Source organism: Amblyomma maculatum, chromosome 9, assembly GCF_055883805.1.
Source record: "Amblyomma maculatum isolate TAMU_Amacu chromosome 9, ASM5588380v1, whole genome shotgun sequence".
Classification (NCBI taxonomy): Eukaryota; Metazoa; Arthropoda; class Arachnida; order Ixodida; family Ixodidae; genus Amblyomma; species Amblyomma maculatum.
The window spans coordinates 10225016-10241156 of record NC_139352.1 but is presented as its reverse complement, the minus strand read 5'-3'; the positions used below and the strand labels follow the sequence as shown (position 1 = coordinate 10241156).

The 16141-nt window shown below is 43.1% G+C and overlaps 1 protein-coding gene across 2 annotated transcripts in view; it reads right to left on the bottom strand.

The window, feature by feature from the left end:
- LOC146178248 (regulator of chromosome condensation-like) overlaps positions 1-14533 on the bottom strand; it is a 31393-nt gene extending 16860 nt beyond the window's left edge. The window contains exons 1-5 of one of the 2 annotated variants that reach the window (XM_084578052.1): positions 14208-14533; positions 12913-13000; positions 10869-11056; positions 7448-7711; positions 4330-4507 (exon numbers count right to left, since the gene is read on the bottom strand). In XM_084578052.1, coding sequence (XP_084434178.1) covers positions 4330-4507; positions 7448-7711; positions 10869-11056; positions 12913-13000; positions 14208-14228 — 739 coding nt within the window. In that variant the 5' untranslated portion in view covers positions 14229-14533. The remainder of the gene's footprint in view (positions 1-4329; positions 4508-7447; positions 7712-10868; positions 11057-12912; positions 13001-14207) is intronic. The other variant, XM_084578053.1, reaches the window with a different exon arrangement.
- Between the last annotated feature and the right edge of the window lie 1608 nt (positions 14534-16141).

Sequence of the window (16141 nt, the reverse complement as noted above, 5' to 3'; positions counted from 1 at the left end):
AATCAGATCAATGAAACGAAATTGGCGAAAGGGGTTGCATCTCAGAGCTTATGAGAATTAAGAGAGAAGACATTATAAAAACTGCTCTGTGTTAGTTTGCATTTTAAAGCTGTGGAGAGGAATTCGACAAGCAAGATGAAAACAGAAAAATGAAAATATCTTTAAAATAACTGAACATAAAAAAAAATGCATACTGCAAGCAGCAGCAGCTGGCAAGAACAAGAAAACAGAAATATCGCAGTGCTTAGGAGAGGATCTAGATCGGTGTCCACCTTCCCCACTGACGGCTGGCACGTCAAGGGCCTGCCTGGACTGAGATATCTGCAATGCCAAATGGCTTGCTAGGCGTGCTTATGAGGCTGGCAAGCAAAAAAGCATATAAGCTTCCGATTGAGCTTAAGATATGCTATCAACTAAGCATATGAGTTCCTAGCTAGTTCAATTATTGAAGCACATTCCCTGCAAATATGGCTTTTGTGGCTGAAGCAGTACAAAATCACATGCAACAAAAGATGGCCAGGGGAAATTAGGCCCCCTAACACTCATTTTTCACTAAACACAATAAAAGATTATATTACACAGTCAAATATTTCCAAAAAGAAGTATGTATATTGTTCGCCGTTGCGTTGCAAAGTAATCTTGCAAAGTTTGTCTGCGCTGATGAAATCAAGTTCTAGTTATTTGTTGCATTTGATTTACAAGACAATAGTGTTATTGACAATACTGCATTTTGCTCATTTTTTTTCTTGCTGCATTGATAAATACCTCATGTGCATGAAATTAACTCCCTTTCCAGTGCTGTGGATACCTTCAAAATTGTGTTCTAAAACTGCAGTGCAGTGCTAGTTTGAAATTACACCAATTTCCCCTGCAAGCAATAAAATTATGTCATTGCTTCTTTTTTTTGTATGTGCGTAAAAAGGGGGGAGTGGGGGGGAGCATCTCTCAAGGGAGTGACTAGGACTAGGATCACAGCTTCTTGTCATTACTCGCAATAATTTATTTTTTGAATTGACTCATGCTTGTTCAGTCATTTCCTTTTACAGTGCATATGTCCATTCTTACCAATTTCTCTTTCAGCAAATTCATTTAATAATTCCACATATCTCATGTTTTAGACGACACAGCAACAAAATGTTTTTACATTGCTATATGCGATTGAGAGCGCCGATATAGAGCTATATTCGAAGTCAGACCTCAAAAGTAGGACACTAGAAAAGAGCTTCTGATGAGACGACGATGGAGGGAGGGTGTTTACTCATACCGTTTCAAGCGAGTAGCCAGACCTCATGCCCTGCATGAATAGGCTTCCCAGGCTACAAGCCTTCTGTATGCAATGCACACAATTGTGCAGCACAGCAGTAAACAAGACATGCACTGTGTTACCTTCTAAGGTTAGAGTGCTCCTATGCACTGAAAATTTAACTACTTTCTTTGCATGACAGAAACTATGCCCTAAAGAACGCGCTACAAAACAAAAGCCAGCAAAAAACAGTTTTGGTGAGCAAGCCAACGGCGCTGTCACACTTGTTTCATGGCATTAACAAGTGAATGTCTCCCAGAAACGCATTCTCCAAGGGTAATGCGTGCTTTCAAAGCCGAAGCTGTTGAAATGTAGTTATAATTTTACTGCAGCCACGTAAAGTGAAATGGCAGCGCGCAAAAGCTACGTGTGTGCCGGCCGCTCCATACTTCCGCATTGTGTGCCACAGATGACGTGCCCAGCAAGAAGCAAGAATTGACTGCAGCGCCATTAGTTCTTGCTATGGCCACTTGGGACACAATCTTCCGCTGGGCGGTATGGGGAGCTTTGAAACTGAGTTCATTCTAGTAATGTTTCTTTGCACTGTCTGCGCCAGCCCGCGGCAATGATTGTCATTGACCATGCATCAGCTGACTAACCAACCGCAGCTGCACGGCATTTTAGAAGGCTTTCTATGTGCTTCCATCGTGGTTTTTCGACAGCTCCTAATATGTACAGTCATGAGCAAAAGTGGTATACAACACTCAGCTATTGACAAAGCTCGGAAAAACTACATTGAAATGCCATTTAGCGATAGCGTAAGGGACGGCGACATCGGCACATGCATGTGGATAAACTGAGACACCGCTACTATTGTCGCGATCTTAGATAGCCGTTACTAAATAAAGTTTGGATGCAGTTTTCTCGAGCTCCGCAACCGACAGTGTTGTATACCACTTTTGCTCACGACTTGACACTCGTCAATTGCCGTTCAGCATGTTATGCGGTGAAGTCTCGCACTACACGCTGGCTGCTTGTGAACACTGCCACTACCACATCACATCGTGAAGGATGACAGCTAACGAGGAATAAAGGCTGCTGGCATTCCGAGAAGTTCAGCCCCTTCCCCCCTCCCAAACCGCTACAGCTAACATCAAACGATACTGGAACCATGATGTTAATGCTGCGCAGCATCTGGCGTGCTGCTAAGAAATGCGCTGTGGAGTGTGATGACGCGAAGCAGAGGGGATCGCTAACGACGAATGAATTTCTTTTTTCTTTTTCAATTCTCAGCGGCAAAAGTGGAGAATAGCTTGATTAGGTGAGTGGGTTCATTACCCGAGTAAATACACTAAATTTACCGTAATGCAAATGGTTCTTGTATGCCTTTTGTAAGGCCATTCGATCATTCGAATATCGAATAATTCAAACTTTTTTCTGGTCCTGTGAAGTTTGCATTAACGAGCTTTTACTTATATAACATATATAACCCAGAAGAATGAGTATAGTGCCCTCAGGCAAGAAGCGCACTTCCTGCAGCAACATGCTGCACGCTGGCATACTGAGTGTACCAGAGCTTTTGGATCCCACAGTTGTGGAACTCTGCCTGAAAAAGTGACTAGTTTTAATATGCACTTTTCAGGTGCCTATAAACTGTCGCTTTCTGCTACTGCTGTCCTTGCCTTCTGGAAATCTTTTTTTTTTTCTTTTTCACCTTAATTAATTCTACGGCTGTTATACCTAAGAGTATTGTTACTGCAACTCTTCAACTTATTTATTTTCCCGGTGATTGTGCATTTATCAACAGTCTGAAAGTTTGCAATTTAGACACAGTCTCCTTTAATGGCCATGGGTGCCGCCACTATTCATAAACATCTGAATTTTGACCAATCAAAACCGCCGTTTTTTAATACATGGGCCCTATGGGAAGTTTCGCAACTGGTAATATTAAAGATTGGTTTTTGGTTTTTTGGGGGTTTAACGTCCCAACGCAACTCAGTCTATGAGAAAAACTGTAGTGGAGGGCTCCAGAAATGTCGACCACCTGGGTTTCTTCAGCGTGCACTGACATCACACAGGACACAGGGGCCTTGCTTTTCGCCTCCATCGAAAAGCAGCCGCCGCGGCCGGGATTCGGTCCCGCATCCTTGGGCATAGTGGCCGAGCGCCCTAACTGCACCATTACGGCAAGGCTAATATATTATAGAGCTATGGGGTATACTGGGTGCCATTAGACCTAGCTCCCTTCACACCGAAAGCACTAGTGAACGATCCTTTAAAAGAAGCCAGTGCCGATCACAGGAGGTTTAATTCTGTTACCAGTACACTGTTAACATTATAACATGTCAATGAAAATTAGGCCCAAGTTGATTTCTGCATTGTGCAGCAACCCAGCAGCACAGCGGGCTACATGATAGCCATCAGAAGCCTCTAGTCAGCCAAGCTCGCTTTGTGTCGCACAGCAAACAGTTCACTGAATGCTGGGTGCCCCGCGTGTCAGCGATGTCGCATGGTAACAACTTGCACACCTAATCAGAGACCACCCTTGAACACACCCACGTTCACTTTGTCATGTATTTTTTCAGCGCTAGCGCTGCGGTCTGCAAGGGATGCAGCTGACCCGGCTCAGTGCGAAAAAAATGGCCGTGAGTGAGGCATTAGAAAAAGTGCCACTTACACGGGTGTGGCACGCAATTTGATATGTTAAATTTCTGCTCAATGACTTTTCAACAGATGTGAACAATTCTGCTATACTTTTTGCATAGAATTTTCAAGGAGACATTCGAACAGTTCTGCACAAATAATAATCCGATAAACCTGGAATTGACTGAAAGTGACACTTTGGCTGTGAGCAGCAGTGCAGTAGCAAATGCGAATGAGGCGAAAGTCCAAAGAGTTAAGCATGTCCAAGAAACCAGGAGTACAAATTTTCAGTCGGCAACTGTACATGAAGTATTCCAGGGTTCTTTGCATGACCTCGTCACATTATCCGCTGCACAAAAATTAAAGAATACAACTTAGAGCCATTAGCACGTTTGCATGGCAATGAGACTGCAATGAAGTGAAACACATCACCCTCCGCTTACCCTTAAGGCGACGCACTCTCACAGTGCCGGCATCCAGCAGGTAGTTTGTTGTCCTGCGTCCACCGCGCGATGAAAACATGGCGGCCACCCGCCCTAGCTGCCCTTGCTCTGCGCAGCCCCTGGTGACCAAGTTGCCGTCTGCCGTCAACATCACCACGTGGTCACTGCCAGATCCTATCTGTGGACATGCAATGGTCACGTTAAATGTCCGAGGCGATAAAGCTGCAACTGCATCCAGACGAGAAACGTACAAGCCACACAGACAGGTCACTAACTTTGGCTCCAGGAAAACGACATAACTGTCTCAGTGTGTCTTTGTGTGCCAGTGAATAAAATAGATGCTCTAGACAGCGCTGCTCTAGTTAGAACGTCATTCCAGACGTCAAAATGCCACATTCCCTATTTGAACATCCGAGCACTTTCATTCCAGACGTCGAAGCACCACATGCATCATTTGAATGTTCGAGCAGACCGGGCTTCGCGGAGGGAGAAAATTTTCCTGCCTTACAAACATGCTGCACGCTTTTGTGGTAAGTAAAAAAATATTTTTTTACTTCCAGGTGGTAGAATTTGCAGAAATTTCCTTTCTGTGCTTGCAAGAACATCGCTGTATCAAAACTCCAGCACGAAATTACTCCGTTAAATTTAGGGAAAAAATGTGTGCATTTCTATGGAAGCAAGAAACAAACAAAAAAGTCTGTTGTATCGCAAACTTTATTATATTGAGGCTTGTTATACCGTGGTTCAACTGTTTATTTTAACTCCGTCCGTGTCGGCTCCACTTCTGCCTCTCCAGTTGCATAGTCGTAAATTTTGAGACTTCCATAGTCACAAGCCTGTGGTCACTGATCAGTTCACTGTTGTATGAAGACTTCAAACTTTTTTTATTTTTAAGAATTGGTCCGCCTTCGGACTCGGAAATCTTTCCGAGTCGATCTACTTCCGCCAGTCATGCACATGAATTTCAGCAACTCCAAATGCATGCAAGCTATTCAACTGCTACTTGCCTCCACACATAAAACTACCTCTTAATTTTTTATTTTTCAATGCTGCAGAACAGAACAGCGCATTTCTGTGACTGATGCTCTATGTTGGTTTAAGTATAGGTCAGCGCCTTGCTGACGGGACACTTCATGTGCTCATAGGACATATTGGTACCCGTGACTAAGGTGGGCTAGGATGATGCACAATAAAGCCATTTTGTGAAGCAATAAAAAACCGTCATTTTGTGATGCCAACAACAATAAGGTATGGCTGGCGTAATTTCATTTTCTTACTCAATTCGTAAGTGCATGCCACTTTTCTTTTTTCTTTTTGCAAGAAAAATATGTGAATCAGAGTCGCGTAATTACATGTGTAATAGCAATACAATGAAATGTTCTTACTGCACAGCCTAGATTACAAAAGATCTCCATGAAGCGTTTCAAAAACCACGCACTATGTTAACGCTGGCTGAAATAACCAGTTATACCTGAAGTGCACACTGAAGATGAGGCACACTATGATTCTGGCAGAGCACAAAGGCAGGATCTATGACCAGCAACAAATGTGATTGATCCCCTGTCAATACAGTGGCAGAGTGAAAAAAAAAAAAAAAAGATAAAAACCCTAGCTTTACAAGGGTATGGCAGATAAATCAACTAAAAAATTGATATTTCTTTTATTTCATTACCAAGAAATAATTCATAACTTGAGGAACAAACCCTGCAGAGGCAATTGCACAAAAGCGTTCCAAGACATTCAAAAATCGTTTCAAATGCTGCGCATCTTTGTATACAAAAATGGCACATGCCAGCGTTTCTTTACATGATACTTTGTTGTTTTTTTGCAAAATGGGATTTTGTTTTTGTTTTTTCCTTTTTTCATGACAAAAAACATTAAAATTATTCCTCTACAGTCTGGTGCCTGATCTTGGCAAAAACAGTTACCAAGTGGATAAGCAACATAAAATTGCGTGGTAAAGCGAGGAGCCAAATCATGACCTGTCTCTCGAAGCAATCCTAAGACATATTCTCATGAAAGCAGCCGCTCATCTCCTGTCCTAAATATAATGAAGCAGGCGCTTCAGGGTTTGTGGTCACCAAACTCTTGCAAAACAGGACACAGGGCACAAAACATCAATAATCAAGAAAACAATTCGCATGCCGGCCTACATGCTGCCAACTTGGAGAGATCAAAAATTGGAAGATTTTTTTATTCGCGCCTAAGAAAGTAGGGGGGCTCGACTTTTCAATGGTCCTTTTGGAGGAGCTTTGCAATAGCAGACTTTGATAGCTTCAAAAGCCTGTCAGAATAGTTTTGCCCAAAGCATGGCGCAGAATGATGGCCCTTCAACAACAGCAAATTTCGGAGTGTTGTGTTGCATATTATTAGTAGAATTCAGTTCTAGTTTCAGTTTCAGATCCCCTTTGCCACAATGAGACATGCTGACGTCGAATCCACACATTTTGCAAAATACAAAATTTTCGCCTTATCTCAATGTCACACAACACGGAAATTCAGCATTATGAAATCGCAAAAACTTTCACAAATATCTTTCTTTTGGCTTTGATAGCACAACGACTTCAAGCGCACAAGAATTCTAACTCTATAGTGTGCACCACCCATGGGCAGCCTAGCTCACCCTAAACACACATAAAAGCAGTTGGAACAGCAAACATGAAATGCAACCAGCAACAGCGACTTTGCCTTTGGGCTTGATCTGGCTTAGATTGGCTGCTTAGCCGATGACGCCGATGGTGCTAGTGCAGCCATTGATGATGATGATGGCGATTATGAGCTGTGCAATTGAAAAGTTCAGTCAGTAATCCAAAGTCTTTTGTGCGAATCAAGACCGTTGGCAGGTACTGAGAAAAAGAACATTTACATTTAAGACTTAGCTCAAGTTTTGTTACTTAAGTATCATAAAGAAAGATGCTGCAGTAAACAAACTGCATGATTTTATTGCCAAAAGCATTACCAGTAATTTAATTTAATAAAGATAAAAACTTTAGAATTAAAATATGCAATAGCCTTTGAGATACAAGGCTAGTACCAACAATACTAACCATACTAACCATACCCATTAACTTTATCACCTAGCACGTGCAGGGGTAAACAAAAAAAAAGCAAATCTTACCTCCACAATGCCTGTGGCAACGAGCCTGGGCTCCCGCTCTGCCTGGCCTTCGACGATGAGACCCATCTGCCCGCTAGAGTCCCGATAATTTCCCCACATGAATGCCCTTCCAGAAACTGTAAGTGCCACCGAGTGGGAGTCGCCCGCTGACAACTTGGCAACAGGTTCTGGAAGCTCCACTAGTCCCGGTGTGGTCTCTGTGCCATCGAGACTCGACGTCTTACGACCCAGGGCACCTTCGTCGTTGCAGCCAAACGACCATACCTACAGAGAAGCAGCAAGAGGCCAATGCAAAATGCAGACCATGGTTGTAAGAACACCCAAGGTAGTGTTCGAATAGTCTGGAGCCAGTATGTCCCGTAAGAAAAAGAGATTGAAAATTGGCTTTGCAGAACGGGAAGCCTCATTCTGTTTCTCCGAGAGCACCTCTATTGAGCTGTGAGGGGAGTCACGAAGGAGAGCGTGAAAGAACGAGAAAAGTGCCACAGTGAAGGGCTCAGAAGTATTTCGATCACCTGGGAATCACTACCACACACCAGCATCGCACAAGATACAGATGACCTTTCCACTTCGCCTTTGTCAAAATGTGATATAGCTGAGAACGGAGTAGACACATCGAATTTTCTATTGTTTCGTTGGAATTATGCACCACACATTATAAAACAAAACACATGGATTGCTTTAAAAAGCAGTAAATAATGCATAATTGAATCTTTTATCTCATGCAGTTTTGGTTCTGGTTTTAACCGCCACATGACAGCCGTGATATACGAGATGAGTTCTTGGTCACGTGAGGCACACAGTATAGTCGCAGTAGTAGCTTGTGTTGGATCAGAACTAAATAGCTCAATGAGACTGATGTAGCATCTTTTGCTTCTGTGTTCTTATGTGCAGGCGTTATGGGTGCTGTGTCTTGGAATGTTGCCCGACCAGCATACACGTGAGTACTGCGCAGCCACAAAAGAGGCTGTTACTTAACTTTGGACAAGGCCTCGGAGTGCAAACAGGGCGTGACTCACAGTGCAAGTGAGTATAGATGACACTGCAATATGAAGAAGAGCGCATCACATGATGCTTTAAAATTTAACATGCCAGTGGGGCTGAATATAATACAAGAGGGAACCAATGTCCTCAAAACAGGAGTGGAAGCAGGCTCGAGCATTTTGGAGCAGCTCAGGGAGCACTAAAAAAGCCAATTTGGAGCAGCTTTGGATAGATATAAGGAGAGTTCAGAGCATTCAAATTATGTTTTGGAGCATGTTTCTAAAATCAAACACTTTTAATGATTGCAAGTTTTTGTTCCTGACATACAAAAATACCCAATTTGATCCTTTTCTATTCAATGTTCAATGCTTTTCTGACTGCACCTGCATCTCTCACAAGACAACATGAACAGCCACAACATGTACAGATATTTAGAAAATTTAGAAAAAACTAGCAGCAAACCAAACGCTTGCTTTTACACGTCATAACAGAACTAGGTCTGACTTTTTTTGACATGATAGATTGAAACGTGGTGTCTATCACTTTGATGTGCTCAAGCACCACCACTACTTCAGAGTTCACATCAATGAACAGCACATTTCCACTCTCCTTGTGAAAATCTTTTTTGATCCTATGCCTATTCTGAAAAATTCTGGGGCATTGGTCAGTAGTACCTTCAGGAAGGATAGACTGTATTCGAGGGTAGCCTTTTCCTCCTCCAGATTCTTTTGCTTCATAGCCTTCTGCCAGTGGCTCCTGTTTTTACCTGAGCAACACTGGCACTTTCCACATGTTGGCAATAGGCCTTGTATGGCTTTCCAACACTCTTGAGAATACATCTAGTGAATGGCACCTTTGTGGTGTCACCCCTTATGCTTCAAGTACGCTTTTTTGTCTGACGTAGGTTTGACACACTTGGTACTAACAAAGGGGCGTGATGGTGAAGTACCTGCTTGTTTTCACAGCTGAACCCTTAGAACAACTCGAGTTGTGAGTTGTTCTGTGCTGTCGGACAACTTTCCTAATGGCTTGATGTACCCGCCATGACTGCTTCGCTCACTTCTCTCACCACTGGTAATTCAAAAGGCTTGAAGACGGTGCTATGTCAAGTACACAAAACATTTTTTTTCATTATTTCCCTCCAATCGCTTGTTGTGATTTTTTTAAGTTTACTTGCAAATTTGTTATGCTCTATGCTTTTCTAGTTTATGAAACGTTTATATGTACTATTAAGCTCAGCGCGAGGTGCATTACAACTGCCACAATTGTGCTGCCTTTGTTTCGACTATAGCAGCCCCAAGAGCATGTACACGGAGTTCGCAGCATGCCACTGCCCCATGTGCTTCTTACTGTCATTTAATCAAATTGCATTGAATTACATTTTAGGAGGAAATATCAGTAATAGCCCCCTGTGCAGCAATAATCCGTGTTCTGTTAAATTTGATGGCAGAACACTGAGGCAGCTGGTTTGGAGCAGTTTTGGGACAATACTGCAATTTGGAGCAAAACGGAGCAGGATGGAACAGGAAAAGCAGTTTAGAGCAGAATGAAGCAAATGAAACAACACTTCCACTAATGTCAAAATAATGCTCAGTATGCACATGAGCGCAAAGTTGCTATGACGAGCCTATGAAATAAATCACTGGAAAGTAGTGTACGGAATCTCAAAACAAGGCTGCTGCTTCAAATCTTTTAGCCGCTAAAGCCAATCCGCTAATGCAAATCAGCTTTAGTTGAATAATGCGATAAGCTGGTAAGCTTACATTCGGAATTTCATCTGACTAGAGAACAACCCTTGTGCACTCGCCATTCTTATGTGCTCAGAAATTAATTCACTCAAGCTTTCCTGTAGAAATCACTTCTGAATAGTGAACTGTGCAGCAGGGGCCTCCCGCAAGGAATGTGCGATGAAAGAGATTCCTTGTTAATGTGGAGCATATGCTACGCATATAAATGGGGCGGAATATGACATACTTGCATGTAAAGTAAGACTCTGCCACGAGGCTTCTGCTGTCCCTTCTGCAAAAACTATCTTTAGCAGCAGTACACCTGTGCATTTAAAATGGAATGTGCTATGTTGAGCCTGTCCATCTTCTATACACGACAATGAGCATCAAGGTCATTTAGAGTTGCACCCTCTTCATGGCATCAATCATCAAGGGCCTTCACACTAACAAAACTCTACCTTCAAAAGGAAAGGAAAAATAACAACATAAACTGGTAGGGCTAACCTTAGCAGCTTAGAGCATCAATCAGCGTGCCTCAGGGCTTCATACCATAAATTTGCCAGCGTGGGATCTTTTATTCTGCACTTGCACTACAACGTCGCACATGCACAGAACATAAGCTTGCACGCCAGCAAAGGCCATGTGGGCTTAACTGCCTCACTCCCCACAAGAGAGTCCCCTTGAACCTTAGAACTGCAAAATAGCCTCACCTTCCCATCAGCTGTGAGGCAGAGAGTGTGCATCCCTCCTGCAACAATGTCAACTACATTATCCAAGTTGCGAACAGGAGCAGGCCGCGACCTCTCCATGACGTCCGGACCCAAGCCAAGCTGACCGACATCCCCTTGGCCGACTGTGTAAACTTGACCAGGCACTGTGCGCCTCTTGACAACCACTTCTGCAACAGAGTTTACAAAGGAATACTGAAAATCCAGCGCACACTAGAGCTCATTTCACACAGACATCCCTTCTTCCCCCCTTCCCCTTCCAAAAGAAAGACACACACACAATGACACACACAGACACAGAAAAAACAAAGTGACAGTTACCGCAAGGACCAACTCCCCTCCCCCCCCCCCCTGAAAAATTTGTTCAGGCTATACAACAGGCGTTTCAGTGAACACTTCCAAAAATTCCTAAACATAGGCAGTTAAGTGAACACAAAAAAAACTTTCCAGGGACAAAGTGTCTAACTCTGCATGTGACTCAAAAACTACACTAATGGGGAAAGTTAATAAAATCCTCTGATGAATTTCTTAACAGCACAACCTCATGGTTAGTACCAATAGGGAATTTCAAACCATGAACGAAAAGTGTGCTCTTACAAGTTTGCCATAAACTGTAGTAAATATCTCTCACAACAAGGAACGTGGCGACACTCACACAAAATACTTGTGCAAACAAGTGTCACCCATAATAAAAACATTTTTATCTTTCTTTTCAGCATCATATGCACCGACAAAAAAACGAACAGTAATTTCCCATTATGACTAAACATATGGCTAATCCTGATGTTTCAACATGGCATGGTGTTTCAACCAATATTTATTTTGTGTGAAATATTGTGTCTGCCTGTGGAAAAAAAAAAAAAAATCACTGATGTTTTATACATCAAAACTGACTTCCTTAAAACTTAGGTAGAATGTGGCCAAAAATTTTTTTTCTTTTAAAATAAATGATCACTACAAGGACCACCTGTAGTATATTACTCTTGGTTTAAATTTTGTGGATAGTTGCTTTGGAGCGCCCGTCCTGTTTGTTCTTCACCTCCGTCCACGTCTGTTGCGGTGTTTTTTTCCATCATGTCACCATACCAACTCGCCCAGATGTCTTTTTTATGACGTTAAACCCTACATACCAAACCAAATTTTGTGGTTAGGACTGCAACTGTCATGTATGCATGTGCTTCAGATTTGAATGGACCGTGGCACAACTGAATGCTGTATATAGAAGATTTCTCGGAATAAATGGGGATTGTTCTGCCTTACTACGAGCGTCGGCTAGGTTTCTCTGAAGTTTTACCTGGAGTGCACACTACTACCTGTGGAGGTCTTACTGAAACGGCTTCAGTGTTGCTGCTAGTTTCTATATAAAAGTTTGGAAAGGTAAATCTGAGGCTGAATTTTGCCTTAACCCATTTTTTCTGAGATGGCCTTGGCATGTAGAAATCTACTTTCTTGCATGAATGCAGAGTCGACCAAATTGCCCATGTGATGAATCCTGTGCCCCGCCGCGATGGTGTAGTGGTAATATGCCCCACTACTGTGCCGGAGTTCCCGGGTTCGATCTCGAGCGCTGGCAGCTGCGTTTCGATGGAGGTGAAACGAAGAGGCGTCGTGTGCTGTGCGATGTCAGTGCATGTTAAAAATCCCCAGGTGGTCGAAATTACTCCCTAGCCCTCCACTACGACTGCCCTTTCTTTTCCCTTTCACTCCCACCTTCCTACCTTCCCTTATGGCGTGGTTCAGGTGTCTACAGAAAAAAGTGTGACAAATACTGCGCCTTCCCCTTCCTGTGAACCAATTATTATTATTGTTATTATTATAAATCCTGTATTTGTAATAAAATTACTTACTTTTGTTTTGGATAACTCTAAGCCATGTGGCAACAATCAGGTAGGGTAAAATTATGCCAGCACACTGCACATGGTCGCCTACGATCACCGCTCCCTTTGTTTCTACAAAGTAGGCCAGAAGAAAACATCACTGCAGAACCAAAAGGAGGTATGATGAAACTGGTCTCCCCGAACAACACCTTTTTTCACAACTTTGGCTCGTTTTGTGTCGGAAAGGGAATCTTCCCCAGGGGCATCTCTTTGCCTGGAAGGCCCTGGTTCCTGGGACTGCAGAAAATGACAAAAAAAAAAAAAAAAAAAAAAGAACAATATGACCCGAAACGTGCACATCCAAGTATTTACCGGTCATGAACAGTAAAGTGCTCATCAAGATTTAAGCTATATATGGGAGATCAGACTCATATGAATGAACTGCTTAATGAGAGCATGCAAGGTTGAAGTTAAGCGAAAACTTGGTTTGTGGGGTTTAACGTCCCAAAGCGGCTCAGTCTATGAGAGACGCCGTAGTGGACTCCGGAAATTTACACTACCTGGGATTCTTTAACGTGCACTGACATCGCACATAGAAAAGCGGCCGGGATTTGATCCCGCATTGCTGGGAACAGTAGTCGAGCGCCGTAACCCCTGCGCCACACCGGCGTGTGGCGCGGGTGGTGGGTAAGCGAAAACTTGGGTCATTGGAAGGGAACATGCAAAAATGGAACGCCTACGTAAAGATGACAAAAATGGCACCTTAAAGATACTGCACCTAACATTCTCCCAAAGGAATGAACATTGAACTAAATACCTGCATGAAAAAAGAAATATATCATTTTAGTACTAAGGTGTGTACTCCACCGGCTGGCCCTTAAGGCCAGTCCCCACTCTCTCCTGTAATAGCCATGAACAAATGTTTTCTATCGCCACCACCAATACATAGCGCTGCCCTTTGCCCAATAAGACCTCTCCCCCTAAATGCAGAGGGCAATAGCCCTGAAAGCGTGCGGGAAACTTGCGTGCGAGATATGCCACAAGCCTGCCGTGTGCTTTCGATCAAAAGCATCGCACCAGTGTCGATCGCGCAACAATCTGAGTGGAATACCCGTTCTCTGTGTACTTTGAACTACACTGCAGTTCCACTGGGAGAAATAAAAGTCAGAACGGGGCACCGGAAATTAATACAACCAAGAAGAATGCAACCTTTCCGTTTTTGTGATTCCTGGCAGATAAATGCCCCTTCCAGACGGACGCTGGAAGGTACTGCTACATTTCGCCAATTTGCCCGAAAGCCAGAGATTATTAAACAAAAATAAGTCTTTAAATGGGTAACACTTTCTTGTGAGGATAGTGAAACATCGACGGCAGTCTCAGAAACCAGCAAAACAAAGTACCCGCAGTGCCAGCGTAGGCGTAACCGCGACATAACACCACCTGTCACTCCAGCATTCGAATGCAATCAGCTCACCGCAAAATTTAGGAAGCGTAGAAAGCTTACCTTTGCTTTTCGACGTGCCATTTGGAAAGTGAGCTAGCTGTAAATTGTATAAAATCACGCCTTTTGCGTCGCAAAACTAACCTTCCACAGTTTTGAATGGTTTTGAACGTCTTGAACAGGCGCGAAAGCACATCACAACGTCACGTGACAAGAAACGATTTCGATGGTGGTGCGACTTACGAGAAAAGTAGAGAAAGGCAAGCCCACTGTTTATTTGCTCTTACAACGTTCTTAGATAAGATGTAGTGCCTAGAAAATATAGATAAGAGATAGCTCCCAAGACAGCAATAATTCCGGGATACAGCAAGATAAAACGTGTGGTTCGTGATTTGCGGACGGGATCGATGCATGATCGATGAGCATTGTTTTGCGCGGGTTTTTTGAAAATAGAACGCGGTGGCTGAAATTTCGTTTTCAAAATTATAAAAGTGATGCCGTTATCGCTGTTCAATGTTGGCCACAAGGGCTCGTTCACATCTACTCATGCATGCGCTTCTCTTTCGCAAATGATGGAAGGATATGCCATTCGAGAGGACATGGCAAGCGTCGCAACTCGAAAAATTCCTTTCTCGAAAGATATCGCTGTCAATTATATTCACTACGTATCTCAACGCTGGATATTTAGGCTGCTTCCCCCGGAAATTTCGAGGTACACATGTCTGCACTTAAATATATGGATCCGGTTTAAGGCGCTCAACAGTCGCTTTTTTTCTCAAGGGTTTCACTACTAAACCGAAGTACGTGATCCGAGATGAGATTTCTTGTCGGGGTGATGTGAGACGCTTTTCCTAAGAAATTTAGGAGGTTTATTCAGATCTGAGAAAGCATACTATACACGACACCACATCGTTGCAAACTTCACTGGCGGGCAATGAAGTAAAACAATTAAATTACGGTGAAGTTACGATCGTGCAACGCGATACGTTTGAGCGTTGGCTGTTGTGACGAGAGCAAAGAATATTTCGCGAGCCCCTATGTCCGGTTTCTCTCTTTCTCTCTCTCTCTCTCGAAAATTCAGACTGCCAGAGATGAACCTGAACTTGTCAGGTCGGCAGGGATGCTGTGAAGGGAACTTGTTTTGAAAGATCGCTTCAGCCTACAACCCTCAAGTGTGTTAACGCAGTCCAGCAGTGCAATCTTAATTTAGACAAGTTGGTTAGCGAGTCCTCGCCATAACGTCCTTCTCTCACGATCGTCACGGCCCCCTGTTGCGCATTTTATGTATGTATGTATGTATGTATGTATGTATGTATGTATGTATGTATGTATGTATGTATGTATGTATGTATGTATGTATGTATGTATGTATGTATGTATGTATGTATGTATGTATGTATGTATGTATGTATGTATGTATGTATGTATGTATGTATGTATGCATGCATGCATGCATGCATGCATGCATGCATGCATGTATGTATGTATGTATGTATGTATGTATGTATGTATGTATGTATGTATGTATGTATGTATGTATGTATGTATGTATGTATGTATGTATGTATGTATGTATGTATGTATGTATGTATAACTTTATTAAGAAGCCGGCAGACGACGGGTTAAAGCGTCGTGACGCTGGCTGGCCAAGCGTCGACCCGGCGTTATGCCCTACTCTGCACTACCTCATTTGGCCCGTTTGTGGTGGGTTGTGAGTCTTGTGCTTTTCGAGCGCACCCCGGGCCTGCTATATAGCTATATAGCTGTCAATCAAAGTGATGACGTCCTCAGAGGCGTAGTGTGTAAAGCTAACGACTAGCTGTTTAACCTTTTAATAAAAAAAATCATCCTCCACTGGAAAACGAACTCTTACCCCTCTGATCACCAGCCGAGCGTGTTAGCAGAGCCACGTCGGGCATTTTTTTTTTCTTTATTGCATGAGAAAACTACCGAAGAATAAAAGCTAAAACAGCCCATGCCTCAAATCACCGGCTGGG